This window comes from Moschus berezovskii, chromosome 19, assembly GCF_049115385.1.
Source record: "Moschus berezovskii isolate FMDL1 chromosome 19, NW_MosBer_1.0, whole genome shotgun sequence".
Classification (NCBI taxonomy): Eukaryota; Metazoa; Chordata; class Mammalia; order Artiodactyla; family Moschidae; genus Moschus; species Moschus berezovskii.
In genome coordinates, this window is record NC_142478.1 from 74,009,130 (window position 1) to 74,036,902 (window position 27,773).

Consider the following 27,773-nt stretch of genomic DNA (forward strand, 5'->3'; position numbering starts at 1 on the left):
GGCATGGAGCTGAGAACGAGACAGCATGGCATGGGCTGGCCCCCCACCCTCCTGCGCACACGCCCCAGCTGGGCCTCAGCAGGGCCAGGGCGCCACTGGATCTCCCCTCTCCCAACCATGAGCAGGGCCAGGGCTCCACTCAGCCCTGCAGGCCGCCCCTCCCACCCCCCTGAGCAGTTTGACTCCCCTCAGCCTCCCACCTGCCCAGCTCAGCAAGTCCTTGGAGTCGGGGCGGGTGGAAGGTGGTGGGGGGCAGAGGGCAGGGCTGCCTGGGTCTGACTCCACAGCGAGTACTTCTATCATCCGTAAACGTGACAGCCGGCAGCGGCTGTGCCAACCCAGGAGTAAACCACCGTCTGACTGGTCCTCTGCTGCCAGTGAGCTGGGGGCCAGGTGAGGCCCCCTCAGCCCAGCCCCCAGCCAGGAGCGTGGTTTCTCTGGTCCCTGCAGGGGCCCCGTCCTGTGCGGGTGCTGCTGGTGGGCCTGGTGCCAGCTCGGGGGCCTGCGGGCCTGTGCCCACGTGTTCCGGCCACACCTCCCAGCACCACGCGCCTGACAGGAGGGCTGGGGCCCACCTCCACCTGTGGCCTGTGCTCCGGCGGGGCCAGCCCCTCCTTCCCCGCCAGCTGCAAGGAGTAACAGGAGGGCACAAAGGCGCACGCGGGGCCCGGTGCCAGCTCACTGGGTGACCCTGCATCTTCTGTGATGTAGACGGGTCCCCACGTGACCTGGATGTGGCACCCAGGAGGGTGGCACCTGGGGGCTTCCTGCCAGGACCAGGCCCCGAAGGTGACCCAGGCCCAGTTGCATTAAGCCCTTGGGCCCAGGCCCTGCACCTTCCGTTGCTGGCAGGGCTGAGGGTCAGGACTGCTCTGCTCCCACCAACATGGCGGGGGCCTCACACCGGGAGGGGCAGAGCTCAGAGGGTTTCCGGTTCGGGGGATGGGCTGAGATGGGCTTCGCCTCTGGGCGCAGGGATCTCACAAGCATATCCTAGGAACTCTTACTCCAGCCTCTGCCCTCCATACAGGGCAAGAGAACAGCGGGACTTCAGAGAGAAAGGTTCCAGGCCCAGCTGGCCTCGTGGACAGGGGGCTCCACCAAGGGGGGATGTTCCGGCCACAGCAGGAGGTGGCCTGAGCCCCAGAGCCGGTGGGGGACGACACTGCCTGCCTCCCCTGCTGGCCAGGCGGCACCTGCCTGGGAGAGGCCCAGGGAGGGGCCTTCACCTGCCGCCCACCTGCCTACCCACTGCGGAGCCCACTGCTGGGCCAGAGGTTTCATGACAACATTAAGGGCCGACTCCACAGCGAGTACTTCTATCATCCGTGAACGTGACAGCCGGCGGCGGCTGTGCCAACCCAGGAATAAACCACCGTGCGGACTGGTCCTCTGCTGCCAGTGAGCTGGGGGCCACGTGAGGCCCCCTTGGGCCTCAGCTGCAAATGGCAGGGGCGGAGCTTCCCAGAGGCCTCTGCCTCAGCCACTGGACTCTGCAAACGTGACACTTGAGGCTTCAGAGTCACAGAAAGGGCCTGATCCTCTTCTCCACCTGGCCCGCCCTTCAATGACCTGGCTGGGAAATGAGGCAGAGGTCCCCTTGGGGGTTGCTAGTTTGGGACAGGAGGGCCCTAGGAAGGTATCCACAGAGGGCCCCCACGGTCAAAGCTCAGCACAACCCAGCATCCCAGTCCCAGGCCCGCCCCCGAGATCTGAGCCCCGTCAGTGGAAGCTGAATGAAGGCACAGGCAGGCAGGAATGACAACCCCAGCAGGGCTGCCCTCTGTGCTCAGAGCTCTGCTGGAGACAGCAGGCTCTGGACCCTCTCTGGGCCTCCGGCCGTGCCACCCGTGCTGGGTCGGAGAGCAGGTCAGGCTTGGTAGCCCTGGCTCTCGGCCAGCAGCACCTGCCCCACATGGAGAGGCCGGCCACAGCAGGAGAGCCAGTGCTGTGGGGAACAGGCTGCAGGTCACTTGTTTATTCAGGGTGAGGGCCCTGGGCGCGGGCCCAGCCTCCAGGACAGGGAGCTGCGCTGCAGGCTGGGGTGGGGCTGGGGGTGGGGGTGGGGGACCCGGCTCTGGGTGAGGTCGTCCTCACTGCTGCAGGGGTCCTGGCTGCTCCTCGGGGAGGGGCAGGTAATTGGGGTCCTCCTCTGGGGCATCCAGTAGCAGCTTCCTGTGGGGAGGGGCCCACGCTGAGCTGCAGGCGGCAGGGTCCCCCCCAAGGGGTGGAGAGCCATCTGGGGAGGGGGAGTGGGGAAGGCTGTCAGCACTCACAGGAAGCTGGGGGTCAGCAGCAGCCTCTTGCCTCCAGGCTGGTTGGGGAAGACGTCCTCCAGGAAGTAGTAGACATGGCCCACCGCAATCCCTGTGGGAGAGCCGCCAATGCTGAGGCCACCCTCCACAGCCCTGAAGCCCCCAGGGCACAGGTGTCCGATGCTCTGCACGGCCAGCCGGCCCAGCGTGGGGCCAGCTTTGGCCCAGAAGTGGGCAGAACCTGGGAGCAGGTCAGGCCTGCAGACATCAGAGGAACTGGAGCCAAGAAGCAGGCACCCTGAGCCACCCATCCCCACCGGGTCGGGTCCCACACAAGCATCAGCGAATGGGTCAGGCTTGAAGAAGTAGAACTGATGGCTGGCTTGCTGGAGGAGCTGGAAGGATGGGGGCGCCAGGAGGGGTGAAGAGGGGTGGAAGACAGGGAGAGGACCAGGGCTCTGGCCCAGCACACCCAGCTCGGGATGGGCTCCCTGGACAGCAGGCTCACCCAGCAGGTCCACCAGGATGGAGCTGCCCAGCAGCATTGAGAAACCCATGAGCGCCCAGGGCAGGAACGGCGCCTGGAAGGTGAGGAGGCCGAAGAAATTGACCCTCACCCCGGGGCTGCGGCGGCTCCACACATACACCAGCATGGCCGTGAGGGCCTGGCCCAGGAAGAAGAGGCTGCCCAGGAGCCCCAGCAGCTGGGCCAGAGTCAAGGTCTCGTGCCCTGCCTGGGGCCCCTCTGACTTCCTAAACCCCTGGAACCCTCAAGCTGGTTGGTTTCACTTCCCATTCTAAGGCCAAACCGTGGCCTCCAGGGGCCCCCTGACCCGCCCTGCCTCTCCACCACACCCCAGCTCCCAGGCCCAGCCCTAGATCCTCCTGGCTATCTGCATTCAGGACTCAGGCCCTGGGTACCCTGCCCTGTAGTATTTTGGGTGTAGCCCTGGAGCTCGACAGGGGCACCTGGAGCTGAGCACTTGATGCACGCTCAAAAACACCCTCAGCTCGGGGGCGCAACTCTTTCCCTCTGCGGCCAGGGCTCAAGCAGGGCCCCAGGCCCAGCAGAGGCCCGGACCCAACAGGGCCCCGAGCCCGGGAAGGATACAGTCATCAGGACGCCCCCGAAGAGAAACATGAAGACGAAGTCGGCCGTGCGGCCGCGGAAGGAGCCCTCCTCCAGCATGCGGCAGTAGCGGAACCTGCGGCTTTGGTATAGGAAGCGTGCCCCTTGGAGGGGCTCAGCTTCCCCGGGCCCGCGGCCTCCCGCCCGGTCCCCCGGCTCCCCCCCACCGCCCCACGCTCCCGCCTCCACCACGGCGCAGGATACACGAAGAGCATGTTGAAGAAGAAGCTGAATCCCAGGGGCCCGAAGAAGAGGAAGTTGGTGATGAGCCTCCAGACCTGCGTGGGGTGCGGCGGGGTGGGGGCAGTCAGGCCAGCGCTGGGCGGGAGGCGTTGGGCCAGCAAGTGCAAGGGGCGGGGCGGCCTCACCTGGAACTTCCGGAACACGAGGTGCGGGTTGAAGTAGAGCTGGAAGGGGCTGAGGAGTTCCAGCTGCTGCGGAACCAGGAGATCTTAGAAACTGCCCCCCGACCCACCCACCCTAGGGAAGCGGGGGGGGGGGGGCGTCCAATCGTAACCTTGGCAACCCCGGGGGCGGTTACCGCGGCGGCGCTCCCCCACCCGCCCTCCCGGCTCACCACGGCGGCGGTGGTGAGGACGCAGGCCGCGGTGTACGTCCGCGTCACCGCCGGCACTTGCAGGAATTCGGTCGCCAGCCCCTGCCACGCCATGGACGCTTCCCAGGCACGCGTGGTCCGGCCGCCGCGCTCTCTTAACCCGCCTCCAAGCCCCGCCCATCCGCCTTCAGCCAATCCGCATCTGCGGTGGAGCGCGCCCGCGGCTGAAGGGCGGGGCCCTGAGGCAGATAGCCAATAGGAAGAGAGAGCGGAGGGCCCAGGGGCGGGACGGGGCGTGGGCGGGGCGTGAGTCCGGGCCAATGAGCAGGCCCCACGCTGGAGCACGTGGCGCGTGTTGTGGTGCCCGCGGCGGCGCCGCGGGAGGTGTGGCCAATGAGGAACTGAGCCCTCAGGGGCCTTAGGGGCGGCAGGTAGCGGGGACACCTGGGCCTCCCTGCGGGCGAGGCTGAGGCTACGAGCACTCGTTAGAGGGGCCCCGCCCCCGAGAGCCTGCGGGGTGCCGCCTCGCGGCCCCGGGTCCCGCCGCTTCCCGGCCTCCACCCACGCAGCGTGGGTGGGGCATGGGCGGGGCGGAGCCCGGAGTTGCACCGCCCTGCTCAGCCAAGCCCCCTGGGCTGGCTGGGGTCCCAGGCTGTCCTCGCTGAGAACCAGAGCAGCGAAGGAGACGCTCGGCGGCGGCTGCATGTCCAAATCTCCCTTAAGCCCAGGCCCCGCTGAAACTGCAGGTTCCTTTGGGAAGCCCCAGCGAGGGCCGCCAGGGGAGGGGAAGCACTGGTGGGAGGAGAGGGTGCCGAGACCGGCTGGCGCAGGTGGACGGGCTGGAGAGAGCCCCGTTCAGTTCAGTTCAGTGCAGTCGCTCAGTCGTGTCCGACTCTCCGCGACCCCATGAATCGCAGCACGCCAGGCCTCTCTGTCCATCACCAACTCCCGGAGTTCACTCAAACTCATGTCCATCGAGTCGGTGATGCCATCCAGCCATCTCATTCTCTGTCGTCCCCTTCTCCTCCCGCCCCCAATCTTTCCCAGCATCAGAGTCTTTTCCAGTGAGTCAGCTCGTCGCATGAGGTGGCCAGAGTATTGCAGTTTCAGCTTTAGCATCAGTCCTTCCAATGCCTCGTTACTTGGGTGGAAAAGAGAAACTCATGTATTCCTTCTAATGAACACAGTCCATAGTTTATTGAGCATGGAGTTCTGGATGCTTGGAGACATGGAGACACGGTGGCCAACAAAAGATGCTATCTCTCCTGATGTAGCCAAGGATACTGGGGGGTGGGGTGGGGGGGGAGTGGGCCTCAGGGGCTTCTGCTAAGATGAGAACTGGTGTTTGCAGGACAGGGTACTGATGGAGATAAGAGTCATGTGGAGGCTGGAGGGTTGGGTGGCGGGCCCCCTGCCAGATGGGATGATCTGGGAAGGCTCTATGAAGAAGTGATGCTTGATTGTCACTTTAAAAGATGTCTGTGGCTGCTGTGAGGACAGCAGATGGCCAGAGGAATCCGCGGGCAGGCGGAGGATGCCAGGGATGGTGGTGGCTTGGGCAGGGCCAAACCTGCAGGACCAGGAGGGCCGGGATGTGGGTTTTGCCAGCAGACTAGATGGAGCTGTGAGACAGGAGTCAAGGGTGACTTCAGGGACTGAGCCATAGGGGGGATGGAAGGCAGTGGCCTTTCCTGAGCTGGAGAATGCTTGGGGGGAGGGCAGGCGGATGGAGCGTCCTGTTCTGGCCTCACTGAGCCTGGGAGATCTATGTGACATCCGCTTAGAAAAATCCACGTGGCAGAGAGGCCAGGCAGGCGGCTCAAGTGTGGGTACCAGACTTCAGTACACCAATGACCTTTGTAGCCTTGGGCCCACATGAGATGCCCGAGGCGCAAGGCCAGGCCTAGTCAGCTTGACCTTCATGAGTTAGGGAGAGAAGGTGGACAAGCAGGGAGGCTGCAGCAGAGCCAGGACAGGGCTGCAGGGGCCAGGCGGCAGGAGGCCCTGGGACATGTGGCCTGGGAAGGCTCTGAGATGCGCAGCCGCGCCAAGGGCCCTAGATAACAGTGGCCACAAGGGAGAGGAAGTGCCCAGACCTTTACCAAATGGGAGCTCAACCTCGGACTCCAGTGTGACAGGTGAGGGAAGCCCTGGGCGAGGCCCTGAGTCGTCCCCCCCCGCCCCCGGGAGACAACCAGCCAAGCTGGTTATCTCCGATGGGTCACGGGAGGGCTGAGAGGAGTCCCTGGGGAGTGCTCCTGGAGGTCCACTTGGGAAGGGGGATGGGGAGGAAGAGGCGCGGATGAAGAGGGGTGTGCGTTTGGTTCAGGCACGGGGAGCGGTCAGTTTGATACAGCAGGAGTCGGACCAAGGCGATGGGAGGCTGGGCAGTGGGAGCAGGCTGGAAAACTCCTCCCTCAGGCAGCCTCCGTTTCCCAGCCAAGCAGACCTAGGTCAGGCTGGGGGTGAACCCAGAGGAGCAAAGCCCTCCCAGCTGGATGTGCGGCTGCGGGTCAGGGATCCAGGGCTTCAGACAGCCTGGCGGGCTCCCGCCAGGCTTGAAGGAACCGGTGAGAGGGGTCGGGTTTTCTGTGTTGGGGGGGAAGGGGAGGCGTTCCGGCCAGCAGGCCGTCAGCAGCAGGCGCTGGCTGACCCTTTGCAGAGGTCAATCCGGGGCTAACGGAGGAGCCATTATGGGATAGAGGACCTGTCTCTCCCCTTCGATGGGGCCGATCAGGCAGGAGCCTGGTTTGGGGCTGAGGAAGCACACTCCTGGGAGGCTGGGAGCCCCGGGTAGGGGCAGGACATGCCGGGGACAGCACAGGTTCTACTGTGGACCTTCCATCCTGCCTGGAGGGTCCTCTCCCAGAGAGCCCGGGGGCTCCCCAGGTGGGGACTCGGGCCCCTAGGAGGCAGAGCAGGGCCTGGGGCAGGCCATCACCGTGAGTCCAGGCTTTCCCGTCTAGCGTCAGGCCCAGGACAGGCCGCTCTGGAGGCACTGGATCCGCGGCTCCCACCCCTGGCACCTCCAGACGGTTCATTACAGAAAGACGCCCCAGGCTCCACACGTTCCTGGGAGCCAGGCTGACCCAGGAAGGTGGTGTGCTGGATGCTGACAGCTTTTACTCCGTCTGTCTGTCCTGAGCAGAAGGGCCGCCTCCTCCTTCCTGGGCTGAGGACTGTGGTAGGAGAGGCCTGTGGTCCCTTGCTGGCCTGGGGCTCCTGCCTGCTGCAGAGCAAGGAGCTCGGGGTGCCCAGGGCTGGAGAGGCCCCTCCTCCCCTGTCCCACAGGCGGGACAGCACCGTCTGCCACCCACAGTGCCCGCCGCCCTCTCAGGGCTCTCACACCAGGAGAGACCCTCGCGAGCCCCCAGCGACACCCAAAACCGGGGGCATCCCTGCCCACTCCCCCCCACAGGGAACCCTCCAGCCCTCAGCCCGCCCCTTGGTCAGCCTTCCTCTCCTGGGGCCGCCCGGATCCGACTCCCTCCTTCCTCACTTCCTTCCCGCCATCCTCAGTGATCTGTTAAGAGAGGGGGGGAGGGTGCTGGAAATGCCCCCACTCCAGGAAACCCCCCTGAAGGGACCGGAGCTCACCTACCTTCTCTTAGGGCCCCGTGGACTCAATTTTTAAACGTTATTTTATTCCGAACGCAGCCAGAAACACTGTGAGTGCTGGGGGGCGCTGTGTCTTCCTGTGGATGACAGGGGGCAGCCTCATGAGGCCTTCCCCCTGCCCCCACTGCTGTGGGTGGGCCTCACCACAGCTCCAGCCTGCGCCCCCAGGAGCAGCTGGGTCCCCGGTGGCCCTTCCTGTCTGGGTCACGGGATATTTTTAGCACTGATTCCGGAACTCACTCGGCAGCAGCTGCTCGTGGCAGGAGGGTAAGAAGGTCACACAGTTCAGGTAGGCTGCATTAGGGCTGCCCAGCAGAGGGGGCAACCGGGACCTGGCCTCCCGAGGCTGGTAGCAGAATCGACCTTCCAGGATTTTGAGGGTCCCCGAGTGGGCTGGGGAAGGCAGGGGGGCCGTCAGGGTGGAGGAGGACAGATAGTTCGTGCAAAGGTCCTGAGGAAGCCGGAGGGGTGCTGCACGTGCTGAGAGGCTGGCCCACCAGGCCCTGCAGGCTGTGGTCTCCATTCTGTAGGCAGCGAGGAGCCCCAGTGGGGTGAGGTCAGCTGGCGGCTGGCTCTTTGGAGGAAGCTGGGGTCAAAGGAGAAGATAGCCACCGCCTGCAGTGGCAGGCACTAGACAGAGAGGGTGGAGGAGTCCAGGAGGCAGGAGGCACACACCTCAGTTAGCACCTGGCCCAGTGGGGGAGCTGAGACGGGGAGGGTCAGGCCCGATTCAGAGACTGAGCTGCCCTGCCGCCTCCGGGCTCCGGTCACGGAGTCCTGACAAGTGGCTCTGCTCCCCGTCTGCTCCCTGGCTGAGCAGTGGGGCCTGGGGCTCCCCGCCCGGCCCTTGGTTGGCTGGACGAAGTGGTTCCTCCCCAGCTGCCGGGCCAACCTGACCTCTGTGTCTGGCTGTCACGACCCTCGGCAAGTGCCGTGACTTCCGCCTCCAGCTGGCATCCAGAGCAGCTGGCGGGGCCTCCGCCTCCTCCGCCTGGGGCTATTTTCAGGCTCAATGTGGCTACGGGGCCATGTTTTGGAAGAAGATTATCTGCTCAGCCAAGTGGCAGGGCTGGCGATGCAAGTTCCTGGAGACACGTGTGTCCCCACGTGGGTCTGCCCACCACCCCCCGCCGACTGGGCTGCATGTGGGATCCGGTCCATGTGAAACCTAAAGATCACGCTGTCCCATGGACTTCCTTAGCCGTTGCCGGCCGTTGTTGGTCATCAGACAGTTGCGGCCTGTGGTCTGGCAGCAACCTGGAAGGCCAGGGCCACTCTGGAAGCCTTTGCCCAGAACCAGTGACTCAGCCCTCAGAGAGGCTGGGAGAGGCCTGGGGCACCACACCTCCCTCCTTGCTTGTTCCCCCAATAGCCCTGCTCCCACACCCGGGAGAGGGAGCCCCAGACCAGGTGTGGGGACAGGAGCCCCACGCCCTTGGGCCCCTTGGAGACACCACCACAAGCCCAGCCTCGCCTGCCCTTCACTTGTGTGAGGTATCATGGTCTCTTTAAAAACAAAAATGCAAAATTACAGATCTAATATTAGATAGGAAAGTACCTCATTTACTTAGAATACAGATAAACAAAACAAGCAACAAATTCGTTAAAGGTAATAAATAGCACTTCATATCAAAGTTGGACAAAATCCCCTCCCTGGTCAGAAGCCACACCCAAGTCCAGCAGGGGCTGGTGAGAGAAGAGCCCCAGTTAACCAGGCCCCCAGGGAAGCAGGCTGGGGTGTGGGGAAGGCACAGGGAAGGGGGAGGATGGGCCCAGGAAGGGGTGGGCTCTTTGTTCAGCTCCATCCCAGAGCTGCCCGGGTGGCCCGGCCACAGGGGACTGGCTGCTTTGGTGTTCTCCCCTCTCCCCCACTCCACGGGCGCTGCTGGGAGGGGGCCTCCCTCGGCAAGGAATGCGGGTGTCAGCGCTACAGACACTGGTCTAACTGCCATCCCCACCGCCCCTTTGCCTCCAGATGTGGGCACAGCTGTACTTTTAGAACAGCCAACCACGAGGACATTCTTTCCTTCTAATTAAGATGGCTTTAAATCTCCAGTCCGCAATTGCAATCGGCTCCACTGCTCAGTCCTCAAATATCAAAGGGTGGCCAGGAGGGTTGCTCACCCAGTGGTTGCTTGAGGTTTTTCTTTCTTCTGAATTGTTAATTTGGAAATGTGTCCCAGAACCAGAGTGGATGCCAGCTCGGAGAGGAGGGGAGGGGAAGGGGAGGAGGGCGGAGCTGGGTCTTGGGGTAGAGTCTGCAGGGGCTGCCCCAGGGCCGGGCCGTGCCCTCCACACTGGGCCAGGTCCGCAGGTGGGCCAGGTGTGTCTGGAGATAAAAAGAGGGCGGGGTACCTGCCCACAGGATGCTGGGTTCAGGCAGTCAGTAGACACATGTGGGGCCTGAGGACGCAGCCGCTCTGCAGGGGGCAGGTCGGTTGTTACGATGTCCCCATTTCACAGGTGAGCAGACGGAGGCTGAGAGGAAGGAAGTGCTGGGATTGCAGGGGCTCCATGGTGATCCACCACAACCAGGCCTGTCACCGGCCTGCCGAGCTTGGTGGTGGCTCACTGCCCACCTTGGCAGCCTGGTGGCCAAGGTCAGCTGGCCTCTGAGCTCCGCCCAGTGCCCACTCTGGAGGCTCCTGGTGTGGAGTAGAGATGCCAGCCCAAGTGGGACGGCCACAAGGAGGAGGGGCCTTCGAGCAGCCCGGAACAGCTCCTGAGCCCTTTCTGGAAGGCACTGCTGACTGAGAAGGACACTGAGGTCAGAGAGGGGGCAGTCAGGTCAAAGCCGTTCGGCCCACCGGTGGTCAGGGGCAGTAGGGGCCCAGCCGCCACTCCAGCCGAAGATGGGCGCCCAGCTGACGGGCTGAAGGACAGACCAGGGCCTCTGGGGTCCAGCCCGGGCCCTGGCTCCAAGCCTTAGGCCTCTGCCCACGATTTCATGGATCGGAGAGGGAAGGCACGCAGCGAGGCAGAGGCAGGGTGGGCTGGGTAGCAGACCTCCCAAGACTTCTCCAAGGTACTGGCTCACTGGCCGGGCGCGGGCTGTGTGGGCAGGACAGAGGAAGCGAAATCACCAGGGGCTTGCGGAAGCGGGGATGCCCAGACTCGGCCAGGAGCCGCGGGGGCAGCTCCTGCTGGAGGGCCCCGCGCCTGGCCGGGCGGCGGCTCAAGCCTCTTTATCTCCACCGCTGAGCCCCGGAAGGTCCCGCCGCGCCGACGCCGGCAGAGCGGGCTTTGTCGGCCCCTCGCGGCCGGAGCGGGTCTCCGCGGTGCGGGCGGGTTCCTGGGAACTGGCGCCCAGGGCGGGCTGGACGGGTCACCCGCGCGTCTGAAGGCCGCATCTCTAGGAAAGGCCGCGAGGCCGGGGAGTGATGGAGGCCTCATCTGGGGGCGGGCTCCGGTCGACAAGGCGGCCCCGCCGCTTCTCCGGGGCTAGGAGTAGCCAGCCGCTTTTGGGGGCGTGGACCCGGTGGAGCCCTCCAGCCGGCCTAGCGGTATCGATCGCCTGCGGTGCAGGCCGTTGCTGCTCCCGCCTCCGGCTGAAGGCTGGGCGCGGGGCTCCCCGGCCTCCGCCCTCCCTGGCGCTCTGCGTCTCAGTTTCCCGATCTGCAGAATAAGAGGCTCCGGCTTGTGGGAGCGAGCGCGGGGCCTGGCTCCCAGGGCTGGGAAGGGGCGCCACCACCCACGCTGGCGGCCGGCGTGGAGGTCCTGAGCACGGTGGCCGTAGGCAGCCGCCCCTCCTCCCCTGCTGCCTTCTCCGCCTTCCCACCCGGGAAACGGAGACTGGGTGGGACTCCGCGCGGGAAGGCCCGCAGGGGGGGCGGCTGTCCGCGCCCCCCCCACCTCCAGCTTGGTTTGGCTGCGCCATCGCGCAGGGTCCGCTGCGCGGCACTGGAGATCTGACAGCCCAGCCCGGACTTCCAGCACGGCTGCGGGGTACACGGTGCGGGCTCCACCTTGTGGAGTCCCAGGGACTCCTCCGTAAGGGAGGCTGAAGCCACCCCGTATGGGGTGTTGAGAGGATTCGTCATCAAACAATCAGCCTTGACTTGCACATGCTGAAGGTTAAACTCCCGGTTAATGTTTGCCGAAGAGTTGCTCAAGGATAATAATTAGTGTCTGGGGAGCCCACGCACTGAGGGGGTTGTGGGGGAGCTGACTCCAGCAAGGGGTCCAGGCGGCATCTGGGGGGGTAAGGGAGGGGAGTGGGTGCTACTATAGCAGTGGATCAGCTTAAGAGACGCAGAAAGGCGACCACTTAGCACTTGCTAATATTTCATGTTGTGTGCTGCTGCTGCTAAGTCACGTCAGTCGTGTCCGACTCTGTGCGACCCCATAGACGGAAGCCCACCAGGCTCCCCCGTCCCTGGGATTCTCCAGGCGAGAACACTGGAGTGGGTTGCCATTTCCTTCTCCAATGTGTGAAAGTGAAAAGTGAAAGTGAAGTCGCTCAGTCGTGTCCGACCCTTAGCGAGTGCTTCCCCTTAAAAATGCGTGACGCTTCAAAAGTTCAGAGCAACGAAAATAAAACCCAAGCAGGAGCAAGAGGAATACTGCATCATGACTTGCGGTCTGTGTCCTGTCAGCGTCGACGCTCAGATGACCGCCTTGGGTGACTTTCGGGTCTGTTTCCATGGCCGCAAACAGCATCTTTGGCAGGTCTGGTTTCGATTGACCTTAATCGACCTGCTGGATTCACGCAGGACCTGAGAAGCCCTAAGAAATGAAAGATTAATCCGGCCCAGCGGACCCTGTAGTTGCTCACCTCACAAAGTCCGCGGGACTGGACTCATCTTGTTTCCGGGGCCAGCGCGGCCTCGCACACCATGTATGCCTGGGCTGCAAGCCGAGACCCGCTCTCCCCTCCGGGTTCCGAGTCCGCGGCTCGGTCGGAGACGGACAGATGAGAGCGCTCCGGAGACTGGTGGGTCGGCCTCCCGTCCCTCCGCATCCTGCCCGTGCTGGGGAGAGGGCGGGGCCCCCGGGCTGGAGGAGCGCGGGGTGTCCGCGCAGAATCAGGGGCTCGGCCCCAGAGCGCGCGGGGACGGGGCCCTCCCGGGACCTGACAGAGGGCGGGGGCGCCAGATGGAGGTGAGAGGCGCCCCGAAGCGGGGCCGGGAGGGGCGACGGCGGGGGCGCGCAGAAGGACGCGGCAGGGACCTGCAGAAAGTCGGTCCGGAGGCCGCAGCGGGGCAGGGCACGGGGAACCAGGGCCGGGATTTCGGGCGAGTCCCGAGCTCGCGGATCAGAGCCGCCCGCCACGACCTGCGGAGGGCGGAGGCAGGCTGTTCGTTGGGCGAGCAGTCCCCGGATCGGAGCGCCCTTCCGGGCGGCCCCTCGGAGCTGCAGAGACGGGGGGATGGAGGCTGCGCGCCAGCCGCCTCACCCCCATATAGCCTCGGCGCCTGGAGACCAGCCCCTGCGCGCGCGTTTCGGCGCGCCTTGCTGCAGCCTCCGCAAACGCCCAACGCTCGCGCGCCCCGCCTTCCCCTCGGGTCCGCCTCGGGCGAAGGTCTGGCTGCGGCGCAGGGGGCTGCACCTGTCCGCCACCAGCATCCCTTCGGTTCTCTTGCGGGCCGGGCAGCGCCCGCAGACTCGGCAGCCCCTGGCCCCTGCACCCGCTCCTCGTCCCGTCCGTGGAGACCGCGGCCTGTTTCCCGCCTTCATCTCCTCCACGCTCTCCCTAAACTCCGTCTCCATCCGCCTCCTGCTTCACCCAGGGAGCCAGGCATCCGGAAGAGCATGTCCACACCGCCCTCCACCCCATCCCTGGGGGCTCCCCGCCAGCGCCAAGCCCCCGCGGAGTTCCTTCAGACCCCTGCTCGGCGCCTCCCCTCATCCCCTCGGTCTTCGCGCGGGTGTCCCCCAACTCCGGGCGTCTTCCCCGACCACGACCCAGACCCCTCCCCGTCCCCTTTCTCTGTGTGTGTGTCTGCAGCAGCTGACACACTACGGATTTTCCTTGTTCATCTGTTACTGCCCGTCACGCCCCCGCTGGAAGGAAAGTTCCACGAGATCCCGGATGTCGTCTCTGGTTCACTGCTGTATCCCCAGCACCTAGAACCGTAGATTTATTGCCCAGAGTGGAAAGGCAAGCCATCTGTACTCGCTGAGTAACTCTTCTCCACCATAGCTAACGTTTGAAGGCTTTTCATGACCAGTCACCGCAGGCCTAGGCGGTCTCCATGCTCGATATCAGGGAATTAAGTAATTTATGCTGCCTTGGAGACCAGCCAGCCTCCTCCCTGCCACATGGGCTCAGTTCTCATCAGGTGCCTTGCCGCTTCCTGTGGATCTGTGCTCCCAGTGGGACTCTAACCGGCAGGAAGCCCTTTAGGGAGCTTCCGCGTGACTCCAACGGGATCAAACTCCTGGGTTCCCACCTGGCTTCCCTCTGTGGCTTCCAGCCTGGGAGGAAGTCACTTAGCCTTGTAGGAAGTTGGCAGCCGGGCAGGGTGCCCGGCACAGAACTGCCTGCAGACTGGCGGCAACACCTTTGGCAGGGTCCTGCCCTGGGAGCCTGTTCCCCTGCCTCCCCACCCCAGCCCAGTCTCTCGCCATCCGCCATCCGGTGAGAGCAGGTCTGTTTCCACCCCTCCATCCCCCCTACCCGCCCCCATCTGCCCCCCAGCTCAGCTTCTGGCTGGGTCAGGCACTTGGTATTCGACGGATGAATGAGTAAGTAGCCTTCAGGTTCTAGAGATTTTTCACAAAGTCCTGAGCCAAACATCCTTCTGCCATGAAACTTGTATTTAAATATTAAAAAGGTAATAAATATGACACAGTGCTTTATGCCTGGGGGACACTCTGCCAGAACACGAAAGGTAGTATAGAGTTACTGGGAAAAGATCAACCATCCGAGTTCTGTAGAGTTAACCACTTTGTGAGTGTCTCGTGAAACATCTGAGGGAAGCAGGGCACTGCTCTTTGGGAGAGTGGAGACCCTTCAGTGTGTACTGAGCTTTCAAAAGATTTAATGAGCATGTGTGTGCGTGTGTGCCTGCCAAGTTGCTTCAGTCATGTCCGGCTCTGTGCGACCCCACGGACTGTGGCTCACCAGGCTCCTCTGTGCATGGGACTCTCCAGGCAAGAATACTGGAGTGGGTTGCCATGCCCTCCTCCAGGGAATCTTCCTGACCCAGGGATCGAACCCAGGTCTCTTGTATCTCCTGCAGTACCTGCGGATTCTTTACCGCTGCACCACCAGGGAAGCCCCTTAATGAACATACTCTTTTGTAATAAAAAATGACAAGATGGGGACGTCCCTGGTGGTCCAGTGGTTAAGACTTCACCTTCCAACACAGGAGGTGCTGGTTTGATCCCTGGTCCTGGGAGCTAAGATCCCACATGCCTCTCGGCCACACACACACACACACAAAAACATAAAACAGAAGCAGTGTTGTAACAAATTTAATAAATACTTTAAAGAAATGACCCACATCAAAAAAATCTTAAGTGGGGGTGGGAGGGAGACTCAGGAGGGAGGGGATATATGTATACTCATGGCTGACTCACGCTGTTGTGCAACAGGAACCCACACAGCACGGTAAGGCAATTATCCTCCAATTAAAAGTAAATTTAAAAGTGTAACAAAAATCTTTTAAAATATATATATATATATATATATATATGAGGCAAACTCTAAACAGATGGTGAATCCCTAGGAAAGCTTACCAACCTAACGGCGGGGCATCAGGGTGCTGAGCCTCCTGGGGCGCCTTGGGGAGTCGCCACCTGTCTAGGGGTGCTGCTCTCAGACGAGAAGATGCCCTCTTGTTGTACCAGGCGTGTGCGTGCCAGCTGCCCCAAGCCTGGAGCTCGTCGTCAGCAGCAGGGCTCCAGCTGCTCTCTGTGGCTCACGGTCCCCACACGTGTAGGTCCACCGGGCCCCTTCTCTTAACAGAGGGGGGCACCCAGCCAGTCTATGGAGACAGCTTCACTGAGCTTCACTCCCCTGGGGCCCCAGCTCAGGGTGTTGAGCCACAGCAGGCATGCCTGAGCCACAGCAGGCATGCCCTGCCGAGGGGCAGTGGGATCCCGGGCTCAGAGCAGAAGGCGAGGGGCACCTCTGCTACCTGCCCCGTGCTGTGTGACCTAGGCAATTCCTCTCTGCCTCCATTTCTTCATCTGCAAAGCGGGGACGTCACCACCGCCAGCTTCAGACAGATCGCCATACTGGGACTGGTGGGCTCCAGCCCCGTGGGAGGGAGGTGGAGGCTGCCATCGGTCACTGGGTCCTCTCCTTTCTCCTCAGGTTCAGGGCAGGGTCCTGCTCCTGACCATCTGTGCGGCTGGTATTGGTGGAACTTTCCAGTTTGGCTACAACCTCTCCATTATCAATGCCCCGACCTTGGTATGTACCCTGCGTGCCCTCAGTCACCATCCCAGCATCAGCAGCGGCCCACGTCACATCTGCAGGCTGCCATCTGCTTGGTGGGGCTTCCTGCCACACCTCCACCTCCACTGGGCTGTTCCCCAGGCCCTGCAAGTTCAAATCCAGCTCTGCACTCTCCCCTGAAACTCACCCGTGCTCCTGTGTCTCTGATGTCAGCAGACGACTTGCCCCGTCCCCTCAGCGGTGGGGGTCCACCCTGACTCTGCCCTCCCTCCTGGAAAAACACCAAGTCCTTCCTGACTGTCTCTGTCTTCCAGCCATTTTCCCTTGGGTCTCTGCCATGCTCCCAGTTCAGACTTATGTTTCCTGCCTGGATCGCTAGCCCACCTCCCCACTGGTGGGGACAGACTCCTCTCAAGTCTCATCAAACCACTGCCCTGCTCAGAAACCTTCTGTGACTCCCAGTGCCTGTAGTAGTAAGGACAGACTCATCTACCTGAGGGCCTCCCTGGGGGTTCAGATGGTAAAGAATCGGTCTGTACTACAGGAGACTCGGGTTCAATCCGAGTCAGGAAGATCTCCCGGAGAGGGGTATGCCGACACACTCCAGTCTTCTTAGCTGGAGAAGTCCATGGACAGAGGAGCCTGGCGGCTACAGTCCATGTGGTCACAAAGAGTCAGACATGACTGAGAAACTAATACACACACACACATCTACCTGAAGTCCAAGGCCTCCTGGGGTCTGAACTTGTCCACCTGTCTCCGCCTTGATCCCCCCAACTCCGTGCCCAGAGCAGCTAAACACGGACCCCCTAGTGAGCCAAGCCCTCCCTGCCTCTCCTGCAGAAGCCCCTCAAGAGCCATCCAGATGCCATCACCTGCCTGAAGCCTTCCTTCAGCAAGCTCCCAGCTGGACTCAGCCTCCTGCTGGTTCCCTCTCGGAGTCCCATTATCTCTGAGTCCCCAGCAAGCTCGCCAGGCCTGTGCCCATGCTCAGCGAGTGCCCGTGGAAAGGCGGCATCTCTCAGCCCCAGTGATAGAAACCACCTCTGACCCACTCGACTGAGAAGGTCACGTGTCCCGTCACATAGCTGGAGCTGCAGGAAAAAAAGTTCCCAGGACGGAACTGGGGCCCTCCTGTCCCTTTGGGGTTAGGGTTAGGGTGCAAGACAGCAGCTGTCAGCAGACTCACTTCCCGTCCAGGAATGGAGCCCGGGGGCAAACGCCCCTCTGGCCTCCTCTGATACCCTGCTGATGCTCGCCAACGGCCAAGTCGATCAGAAAGCTGGCCTGTGGGGGAGCCCGCTGATGTGGCCCAGGTGGGATTGGGGGAGAGACGGGGCTGATCCTGGGCTCAGAGGGGCCACATAGACACTGGCTGGCTCTGAGCTCCAGGACACACTGTGACAAAGATGGCACAGCGCCCCGCACTCAGGGGAGTCCGTCCCCCCAACAGCAGGCAGGGTGGCTGGGAAGGCTTGCCTGCCCTGCGGAGGCAGGGCCTGGGGGAGAAGGCCTGTTGTGGGAAGCCCCCACCCCGGGGTGGAGGGACTCTGACCGGCATCTGTGTCCACAGCATATTCAGGAATTCACCAATGAGACGTGGCGGACGCGAACCGGCCAGCCGCTGCCCGACCACCTGGTCCTGCTCGTGTGGTCCTTCATCGTGTCCCTGTATCCCCTCGGGGGCCTCCTGGGGGCACTGCTCGCTGGGCCCCTGGCCGTCACGCTGGGAAGGTGAGTGCTCCCACGGACCCCGGTGTGCCTCTCAACGAGGGCACCCTGGCCCACGGGCTTAGCGGTGCAGCAGGACACCCGGCAGGCCCAGGCCCTGGGTCAGCTCCTCACCGGCCCCCGCCTGCCGCGTCACCGAGAACCCCATGTGGTAGAGGGAAGAGTTGGCACTGGGAGGGAGGGAGGACCCACGTCGGACAGCGTGACACAACACGACACAACGCTCGCTCAGTCGTGTCCAGGCCTCCCCGTCCATCACCAACTCCCGGCATTTGTTCAAACCATGTCCATCGAGTCGGTGATGCCGCCCAGCCATCTCACCATCTGCCGGCCCCTTCTCCCGCCCTCAACCTTTCCCAGCATCAGGGTCTTTCCCAATCAGTCAGCTCTTCGCATCAGGTGGCCAAAATACTGGAGTTTCAGCTTCAACATCAGTCCTTCCAGTGAACACCCAGGACTGATCTCCTTTAGAATGGACTGGTTGGACCTCCTTACAGTCCAAGGGACTCTCAAGAGTCCTCTTCAACACCACAGTTCAAAAGCATCAATTCTTCGGCGCTCAGCTTTCTTCACAGTCCAGCTCTCACGTCCATACATGACTAGTGCAACGACCATGGGTTTGACTAGACGTGACCATGAACAGGTGCTTTCTCCCCGAGGCCCCCTTTGTATCCACCTGAGGCAGTTCTTAGGTCGCAAGCAGGAGACAGACTCTGACCGAGGAGTGGAACGCTGCGAGCGCGCGGAGGGCCCTGAGGCAGCTCACCGGACGGAAGGAGGTGCTCGAAGCCCGGCCTGGGGAGGGCGGGCCTGCAGCCTGGGCCCTCCTGGGGGGTCGGGGGGTCGCCTTGAGTGCGTCAGCTCCGGCCACACTGCGACTGCCGCATCTGCACGCGGGCTCAGAGTCCTGGGAGACGGCTTGTTACTGGCCGAGACGGCGGGAGAGAAGGCAGGCCAGGCTCCCACCATCCCCCCTTGGCTGGCCGCCCAGCACGCGTCAGCACGTTCTCCTGTATCTTCGGCTCCCCACGTGTGCCCCCTCCCGGTACCCAGTCCCGCCCTTCCTGAGCCGCCCAGGGCAGTGCCTCGCCACGGCCACCAGCGCCGACACAACCAAGCTGACCTGCCCGCACGTGGGGTTTCCACGAGGCGGTCAGCCTGCCAGCCCTGCAGCCCTCTCAATATCCTGCCGTCTACATGCTGATGGTAAACTTAACTGCCCTCAAGACCTCTCACAGGAAGAGAGAAGAAGAAAGAGAACAGACAGACTAATCAGGAAAGGAAGCTAGGGGTGAATTTAGTTTAGCGCACAGGACCCTGAGCCTTGGAAACGGGAGGGGTCTTCTCCGGGCTTTGGAGCCACTCACGCTGTCACCCGCCTCGCTGACGCCTATGCTCCAGCCTCCCAGTCTGGTACCGGGTCAGTGCTTCCATGGGCTGCAGCTCTTTGCCCACCGGGGTGACCCCAGTCTTTGCGCTGGAGTGGGTGAGGCAGTCCTGCTGGCCTGGGTCCTTTAGCAGGCTCTACCCTCTGAGGTCACCAGCTCCTGTGCGACAAGGCTCCTGAGATGACTGGGTGCCGTGGGCTCCTGTCTGTCGTTACTGAGGTAACCTCCACCGTCAGAAGCAGTCGTGCACAAGATGTCGTGTTCGGCTGTTTAACAGAAGTATCAACTGCAAGTAACAGAAAGCCGGGACTCAGCTGGCTAAAACAGCAGCCAGACACCCCATTCTGATGTTTCTTCTCTACCAGGGCATAGTGACCAGTCAGGAGTGATTTCAGGTTAAGAAGATAGTAATTCACTGAAGTTGTGGCTTTGCTCCTGAGTCCGAGGTCTCACATTCTGCTTCTCTGGAGGCGCTTTGGGCACTGCAGTCTCCCCAGTCTGAAGGGTCACAGGCAGAGCATCTGGCAGTTGGTCTGGGCCCAGCAGAAAACACGCCCCTCATAGGACCCCGGCTTGCAGATTACCCAGGTTTGCAGGTCACCCAGGGTAGGTGTCAGGCCACGACACTCACTGTGGGACAGGCTGCCTCCAAACTGGAAAGAAGAAATTGTTCCATCCTTTTCTTTTTTTTAAATTACAAGCCGCCTCTGGCCCGTCTCCCCATCAGGACCTGAGCTGCAGGATCTCCTGTGAGCTCACGATGGTGCCTCCGAGGGCAATGTCAGGAACCCAGAGCCACCGCCGCCTATTGGAGGAGCCGACGGGCCCAGTGCCCCCTCCCCAGTCTGCCAGTCTGTCCCGCTGAACCAGCTGGGCAGGGGCCGTCCAGATGTCCTGTTCTGGGCAATGACTGTAATAAATGGAGGACACAGGAAGTTACCTGGCTTCCCTTCCTTTCCTTCCCAGGGTTTCACTGGATCTGAGAAATCAGATATTAGGCACTTGGCTTTACAAAGGACTTTGAGGAGAGTGGTGCTCAGTCTGTAGGGATAAACCCATAAAATGTGAGTTCTGTTCATTCAAGCTGTGGTGGAGGCAGAAAGGACAGTAATCTGAGGACACGGGGCTTCCTTGGTGGCTCAGACAGTAAAGAATCTGCCTGCAGTACGGAAGACCAGGGTTCAATCCCTGGGTCGGGAAGATGCCCTGGGAGAGGGCATGGCAATCCACTCCAGTATTCTTGCCTGAAGAATCCCATGGACAGAGGAGCCTGGCGGGCTACAGTCCACAGGGTTGCAAAGAGTCAGACACGACTGAAGCGACTTAGCAGGCACCCATTGGGGCTGGGGTGGGGGTTGGCCCCTGGGGGCATCCCATGGGCGATCCCAGCTGCAGTGGCTGGCGTCACTTCCATGTAGGCAGCTCACATTCCACACACACACAGGGGTGTGATCAGGACTGGCTGCGGCTGCAGGGAAGGGTCCCCCGGGGAGGGGGGGCATTGTCCTTGGCACTGAACCCGAGCCTGCCTCGCCTGTGTCCCGCTTCCCCAAGGAAGAAGTCCCTGCTGGTGAACAACGTCTTCGTGCTGGCCGCCGCAGCGCTGTTTGGCTTCAGCCGCCGAGCAGGCTCCTTCGAGATGATCATGCTGGGAAGACTGCTCGTGGGCATCAGCGCAGGTGTGGGGGGCGTGGGGGTCCCCTCTCCTTCCCATCGCCCCTTATTCCTTTCATTCCTTGATTTCTTTTCCAGGCGTGCTCACCTTTTTTTTTTTCAGAATGACTTAGTCATGATTTATTTAAGAGGCTCATATAACTAGACAGTTAAAGAGGATCTAGAAAAAATGGAAACGCTGTACAGGGCTGGGAGGGCAAACATCCCCAGAAGGCTAAGCCGGGAGCTTCCTGGCCGTCAAAGTGTAGAGGCATGTGGGAGGAGACCTCTGGTCATGCCAAGGAGCCTGCCAGGGACCTCGGGCTCCTGCAGGGTGGGGGTGGAATTTTGAGCGTGTCCACCTGGGCTTTTAGGGGCGCCATCATCAGTCCCCTTGACGGCCTACTGTGTACACAGCCGGGTGCCGATGTCTTTACTAGTTGTCTATTCCTGTGACACAACGCGTTCCACAATTCAATGGCTTAAAGCCAGCAATACTGATGCACTGACGGTTTCTACGGGTGAGGAGCCCAGTAGAGTGTCTTAGCCGGGGTTCCTGGCTTGGGGCCACTCTGGAGGCTGTAACGTGTCAGGCGGGGCTGTGGTCAGCTGAGGTTTGGCCGTGGCTGGTGGGCCTGCTGCTGAGATGCTGTCACCCTTGTGTGCTGTTTCCTGGGGGCCCGCTCCCCAGCCTGCGCGGGTCTCCCAGCAGGGCTGCTGAGTGTCCGCACAGCACGGCGGCTGGCTTCCTCCAGGAGAAGTGATGGGCGGCAGACAGCCCATGTGTGTGTGTGTGTGTGCACCTGTGTGTGTGCACATGTGCCTGTGTGTGCGTGCGTGTGTGCGCGCCCGTGTCTGTGCGTGTGTGTGCGCCCAGGAGGAGTGAGTCCCGGGGAGGCTTATGGCCTGATCTCAGGAGTCACACACCATCAGCTTTGCCATGAAGCGAGTCACTAACAACAGCCCATGCTCAGGGACAGAGGGGCCAGGTCAGACGGTGCCTCTGTGCCCCGAGTTCTCGGCGCAGAAGGAACCCCTCCCTCAGTGTCAGCAGGAAGAGCGGGGGTGCCTCTGAGAATTTCTGGCCATCAGCGCAGCCTTGTTCCTCTCAGCTCCCCCACCCAGTGCTCAGAGAGGCAGGACCTTGTTGGGGGCCTGTTTTCCGATCTGAGCTCAGGGAGGGACTGCAGGAGCATTCCAGCCGTGTTCCCAGGCAGACGGATGGTGCCCCGGTACTGCCAGCTGTCGCCTTCTGGGGTGGGCAGGGGGGGCGCCTGCCCGTCCCGGCGCCCCACGGGGTATTGGGTGCCGGGTGCCTCCCTGGGGCAGGTGGGAGGGGGACAGCCTACAGCTGATGGGCACCGGCTCCCTCCCGCCCCTCCCACTCCCCAAGGGTGACCAGGGCTTCTCTCCCAGGAGTCCTGGGGGAGGACTAGAGTCCTGCCTGCCCGACAGTAGGTGGGGAGGAACCCCCCCAGAGTGTTCAGGCTGAGGGAGCAGCACTGGGGGCCCGTGGATGGGGACCTGGGGCACCAGCGGGGGTGGGGGAGCCTGGCCCATGGCTGACCATCGCCCTGCACGGCCAGGTGTAGGCATGAACGTCCAGCCCATGTACCTGGGGGAGAGCGCCCCCAAGGAGCTCCGAGGGGCCGTGGCCATGACCTCTGCCATCTTCACCGCTCTGGGGCTCGTGATGGGTCAGGTGGTCGGACTCAGGTACACGCCCCCCCACACACTGAGCGGTTAGAGGGCAGCCTAAACTCCCCCCACCCCCAAGTAGATTCAGACGTGGCTCCCTGGACGAAGGCGTTGAAGGCCGTCCAGTGGGCTTCTGGCCAGTGTGCCGTCCGCCAGCCTCTTCCAGCCCCAAAGGACCAGGCAGCAGGGACAAGTGTGGACAGAGGACAGAAGGCAGGGGCAGGTTTGGGCTTTGAAAGGGAGCATGTACTGTCTGTCCCAGAAAAGAGAGGCAAGGGCAGAACCTGGCGCCCTGCGAGAGCCCTGGAGAGAGGAGTCACCAGGGATAAGGGGAGGCCATGGCCCCGCCCTGCCGTGAGTCCCTAGCTGGGTGTCCGACCCAGAGCTGGCTAGGAGGAGGCACAGGGGAACTAGGACGCTGCCCTCGGGGGCGGGAGGGAACAGGGCTCTGGCCAGGCAGTTCTGGCCCAGCCTCTCCTGTCTCTGCAGGGAGCTCCTGGGTGGCCCGCAGGTCTGGCCCCTGCTGCTGGCCAGCTGCCTGGTGCCTGGGGCGCTCCAGCTGGCCTCCCTGCCCCTGCTCCCTGAAAGCCCGCGCTACCTGCTCATTGACCGTGGAGACCCCGCAGCCTGTCGGGCAGGTGAGCCCCTGGCTTGGGCCCCAGACCACCCTTGACCATGGTGCACATGTGGCCAGAGAGCGCGGGTCCTCCTCTCAGTAGGAAAAGTTGTTGCTCTCTCTGCGCATTAATTTCATGATCCCTCCGTTCTTTCTATACTCCTTATCAGGGGCCTGTCCTGAGCGGCAGGGCAGTGGGAGGGAACAGACCCAGCCCCTCCCATCCGGGAAGCCCCAGGGGGGTGTGAAGAAAGAGCCGGCGGCCCCCACCGCAGGCAAGATGATGAAACCCTGAGCAAGGCCTCAAGAGTCTAATGCCAGCTTGGCTGGTGGTCTCACCTGCTAGCCAAGGCCACAGTAAGGATGCCCAGTGAACAATCCCCAAACCTCCGGCTTAAAACAGCAATCCTTTACGGGGCCTCCTCTAGTCATTCACTTGTTGGGCTGGGCTGCATGACCCTGCTGATTTCAGCCGGGCTGGCCCAGGGTGCCAGGGTCAGCGGGTGCTAGCCAGTCCAGCCTGCTTTTGTGAAGGTTTTGCTCATCTTGGTCACTGTCGAGGGTCAGCGGGGCATCGGCTAATCTAGGGTGGTCGCAGCTGGGCTAGTCCTGCGGGCCAGAGCAAGTAACAGGGCAGAGGCAAGGGGCGGCGAGCACACGCCCACTCAGTGGGAGCAGCTGCCAAATCCCGCAACCCGGGGGCAGCGTGGGCACGGGGACCCCTGGAGAGCCGGGGCGGCAGTGGCAACCGGTCACAACTGTGTCCTGTGTGAGGCACCTGCAGACCACCGGGGTTCTTAAAGCCTTTCTGGTCCGTGGGGCTGTGAAGTGACCTGGCCGGGAAGATCACCCCAGCCAGAACCGGGGGCCCTGGGAAGGAGATAGGAGCGCCCTGGGGGAGCTCACTGTGGGGGCCACCGAGAGGCTGGGGACTCAGCCCAGCGCCCTCCGCCCCTCCCCTCCCCTCTCCCTCCCCTCCCCCTCCCCAGCGCTGCAGCGGCTGCGGGGCCCCGCGGACCTGGCCGGGGAGCTGGCCGAGCTGGAGCAGGAGCGCGCCGTCTGCCGGGGCGGGCGCGCGCGGCGCCCGTGGGAGCTGTTCCGGGAGCGCGCGCTGCGGCGGCAGGTGGCCAGCCTGGTGGTGCTGGGCGGAGCCATGGAGCTGTGCGGCAACGACGCGGTGAGCCGGCCGCGCGGCCCGGGGAGTGCGGCCGGGCGGGGGAGGCGGGGAGCCGGGCAGCCGCGGCCGGGCGGACGGGAGCCGGGAGCCTGGAGCCGGCGCGCAGCGGCCCCTCTCCCCGCAGATGTACGCCTACGCGTCGGCCGTGTTCAGCCAGGCAGGGATCCCGCAGGACAAGATCCAGTACGCGGCCATCGGGACCGGGGGCTGCGAGCTGCTGGCGACGCTGCTCAGCGTGAGTCTGCTGGCGGCTGACCCTCAGCGCCTAGCCCAGCGGCGGACCCGCGGGGAGCTCAACTTGGCGGTGCAGACCGTCGGGGTGCCAACTCTTGCGGTGCTCACTTTCGGGGTGCAGACCCTCAGGGTGCTAAGGCTCCAGGCACCACAGGCCTCCAAGCTGAGGCACTTCCACTTCAGGTCACTTTGTTAAAACGCAGGGAGTGAGCGAGCACTTATTGAGCACCTACTGTTTGCCAGGTGCTCACACCACCATTTTGAGATGGAGAAATTGAATGGGGGTTGAGTGACCCAGGCCCTCTGAGAAATTAACAATGTCTTAATCCAGGAAGACTGATGCTAGGAGGGATTGGGGGTGGGAGGAGACGGGGACGACAGAGAATGAGATGACTGGATGGCATCACCGACTGGATGGACATGAGTTTGAGTGAACTCCGGGAGTTGGTGATGGAGGCCTGGCATGCTGTGATTCATGGGGTCGCAAAGAGTCGGACACGACTGAGCGACTGAACTGAACTGAACTGAATCCAGGAAGTGGTAAACCGCGTCCACCCCCCTCCCCAGCTTCTGCATGGTGCCCCTGCCCAGTGCAGGCAGTGGCCTAGGGGACCTTGACCAGGGTTGCAGCGGTAAGTCAGCCAGGGCTCCTTCCCTTGGCAGTGCCTGGTGATTGAGAGGACAGGCCGGCGGGTGCTGCTGGCCGGGGGCTACGGCCTGATGACCTGCTGGGGGAGCGTCTTCACGGTGGCCCTGTGCCTCCAGGTAGCTGGGCCCTTTGCGGGGGTGGTGGGGGGGACGGGGAGGCTGGGCCCTGCCCACTTTCCCTTCACCCCTCCCCCTGCCCCTGCCACAGGGCTCCATCTTCTGGATGCCCTACCTGGCCATGGCCTGCATCTTCGCCTTCATCCTCAGCTTTGGCATCGGCCCTGGTGAGTTGGGGCCCCAGGGGCTCCCTCCTCTGGGCCTGGCTGAAGGACAAGGGGTGTCAGGGTGAAGGATGGGTGGGTGTGCCTTAACCCCAACCCTGACACCTTCACCCCCTCCTAGTACAGGCTTCTGGGAGGGCATGGCTGGAGGAAGGCTGGGGGGCCCACTTTCTTGTTGGGGGTCAAGGTGGGGAGAGGCAGGCCAGGGAGCCCTGACTGAGAGCCCCCCGTCCCCACTCCCCTTTTCAGCCGGGGTGACCGGGATCCTGGCCACGGAGCTGTTTGACCAGATGACCCGGCCTGCTGCCTACATGGTCTGCGGGTCTCTCATGTGGACCATGCTGTTCCTGGTGGGGCTGGTGTTCCCCTTCATCATGGTAGGCCTGCCTGCCCCTGCCCCCCGGGGGGCCGGCCTGCCTTTGTTTTGACCCTGTGAGAAGCCCTTGCCCCAGGGAGGCTCCATCCATGCAGGGAGTGTGAGCCTGAAGGGGGACGGGGCTCACCTGAGCCAGCAGGGTGCAGGCCCTCGCGGGGGCCGTGCTGGGCCCTCCCGTGCGGTGGGGCTCCAGGGTCCACAGCAGGCCTCGGGCCTCTTGCAACCCCCAGGAGGGCCTGTCCCACTTCCTCTATGTGCCTTTCCTCTGCGTCTGCATCTGCGCGGCCGTGTACTCGGCCATCTTCCTCCCCGAGACCAGAGGCAGGAGCTTCGTGGAGATCTCGGAGGACCTGCACAGACTCAACTTCCCAGGGAGGAGCCGAGGCCTGGCGTGGGCTGGCCCCGAGGTCGTCCGGTCCACAGAGCTGTAGCCCGGCGGGCGCGCAGGGGCCAGCCCTGGGCCCTCCCCATCCTGCGGAGCCCCTCGGTGTGCAGGGCTGGCGCTCAGCCTCAGAGAGATGGCTTCGGGGGGCCTCTCGGCGCCCCCTGTCTGGAGGCCGTTGGCAGGAAACCAACAATGACAAACTCAGAGAATCGCAGGGGAAGAAAATACAGCTTGTGAAACCTTTGAGAGGGGCGTGGTCACAAAAGGATTTTCTGAAGAATTGATTTTTTTTTAAATCAACTTTTTTGAGGTATAATTTACATACAATAAAATGCATCCACAGTAAGTGTACATCTGTTGAGTGTTGACAGGTGTGCATACCTGTGAACCACCGCCACGACCAAGGGAGACCATTCGTGTCATCCCTCCTGCCTTTTTGTGATCAGTACCCGCCCCCACCAGCACAACCTCGGACCTGCCTACTGTCACTGGAGGTCAGATTTCTTTTTCAGACAATTTGACAAAATTCCACGCTGTGTGTGTGTGTCTATGTTTGGTCTTGCTCCAGGTAAAGTCTTTGAGATTCATGCATATTGTTGCATGTATTAGCACATATCCCTTTGTATGGCTGAATAGTATTTTACTGTATGGATGTACCATAATTTGGTAACCTATTTCCCTGTTTGTGGACATTTGGAATGTTTTTAATTGCTGGCCACGATGAATAAACCTGCCGTGAACATTCTTGCACAAGTTGTATAGACATGTGCCTTCATTTCTTTTGGGTAAATGAATTGCTGAGTTTAATAACAAATGCGTGTTTACCTGTAGAAGAAACTTTTCCAGAGTGATGATACTGTTTTACATTCTCACTAGCCATCCACGAGGCTTCTAGAATCTCCAAGTCCTCCTCAGCACTTGGCATCCTCAGTCTCTTCAATCCAGCCATCCTGCTGAGTGCAGTGGCACCTCGTGGCGTAATTGTGGGATTTCCCTCATGGGTAACGACACTGAGCATCTTTTTCTGTACCAACACAAATGTGCACGCCATTCACAGATCTCCTTTGGTGAAGAATCTGTTCAAATCTTTTGCCCATTATTTAAAAAAAAATTTTTTTTTGAGCAGTTTTAACCCAACAGCAAAATTGAGAGGAAAGGACAGAGGTTTCCCGTGTGCCCCCGGGCCCCCATATACGCACAGCCTCTCTCGTCAGTGTTCCCCGCCAGGGCGGATGTCTGTCACAACCCACAGCCCCGTGTGGATGCGTCGTTATTACCCACGGTCCACGGTTTACACTGGGGCTTTCTGCTCTGTGCTTCTCATGCTGAGTTTTAGCTCCTTTTCCATGCTGATGTTCTCCCCGTGCATGCTGTGGGTCTGCACAGGTGTCTGGTGGCTGAGTCCACTCTCTGCGCTTCGTGGCCATCCCATGCCTGCGTTGCACACCCCCTGTCGATCACTGATCTTTTTACAGTTGTCCTTTCTCTGGAATGTCAAATAAGTTGGAATCCCGCGGTTATGCAGCCTTTTCAGATTGGGTTCTTTCACATAGTAATATACATTTAAGTTTCTTTCCTGTCTTTTCTTAGCTTTTAAAAATTCATTTCTTTTTGCACTGAGTAAAATTCCATTGTCCGGATGTCCCACAGTTTATTTTTGGTTGCTTTTGGAAATTATGAG

General features: G+C 62.0%; 2 protein-coding genes across 7 annotated transcripts; one reads left to right on the forward strand and one right to left on the reverse strand.

The window, feature by feature from the left end:
• Positions 1–1,963: 1,963 nt before the first annotated feature.
• On the reverse strand, positions 1,964–4,119 carry DERL3 (derlin 3). 2 transcript variants are annotated; one of them, XM_055404972.2, is made up of 7 exons: positions 3,962–4,119; positions 3,753–3,818; positions 3,589–3,662; positions 3,367–3,460; positions 2,764–2,959; positions 2,277–2,367; positions 1,964–2,175 (listed from the first exon to the last, which is right to left on the reverse strand). In XM_055404972.2, exons 1-7 carry the CDS (start codon positions 4,052–4,054, stop codon positions 2,094–2,096), a joined length of 696 nt encoding a protein of 231 aa, XP_055260947.1. In that variant the 5' UTR covers positions 4,055–4,119; the 3' UTR covers positions 1,964–2,093. The 2 variants fall into 2 exon arrangements, with proteins under 2 accessions (XP_055260947.1, XP_055260948.1); XM_055404973.2 differs by having other exon boundaries at positions 3,753–3,815; positions 3,962–4,111.
• A 1,985-nt stretch (positions 4,120–6,104) lies between these two features.
• On the forward strand, positions 6,105–26,834 carry SLC2A11 (solute carrier family 2 member 11). Of its 5 annotated transcripts, none has more exons than XM_055404897.2 (12): positions 6,105–6,510; positions 15,822–15,920; positions 17,479–17,639; positions 20,579–20,703; positions 22,264–22,393; positions 22,865–23,013; positions 23,981–24,168; positions 24,293–24,403; positions 25,066–25,167; positions 25,259–25,334; positions 25,581–25,708; positions 25,938–26,834. In XM_055404897.2, the coding sequence occupies exons 1-12, from the start codon at positions 6,439–6,441 to the stop codon at positions 26,136–26,138; spliced, it is 1,542 nt and encodes a 513-aa protein (XP_055260872.2). In that variant the 5' UTR covers positions 6,105–6,438; the 3' UTR covers positions 26,139–26,834. The 5 variants fall into 5 exon arrangements, with proteins under 5 accessions (XP_055260872.2, XP_055260873.2, XP_088684476.1 ...); XM_055404898.2 differs by lacking the exon at positions 6,105–6,510 and adding an exon at positions 6,571–12,491; XM_088828350.1 differs by lacking the exon at positions 6,105–6,510 and adding an exon at positions 6,571–10,021.
• Positions 26,835–27,773: the final 939 nt, after the last annotated feature.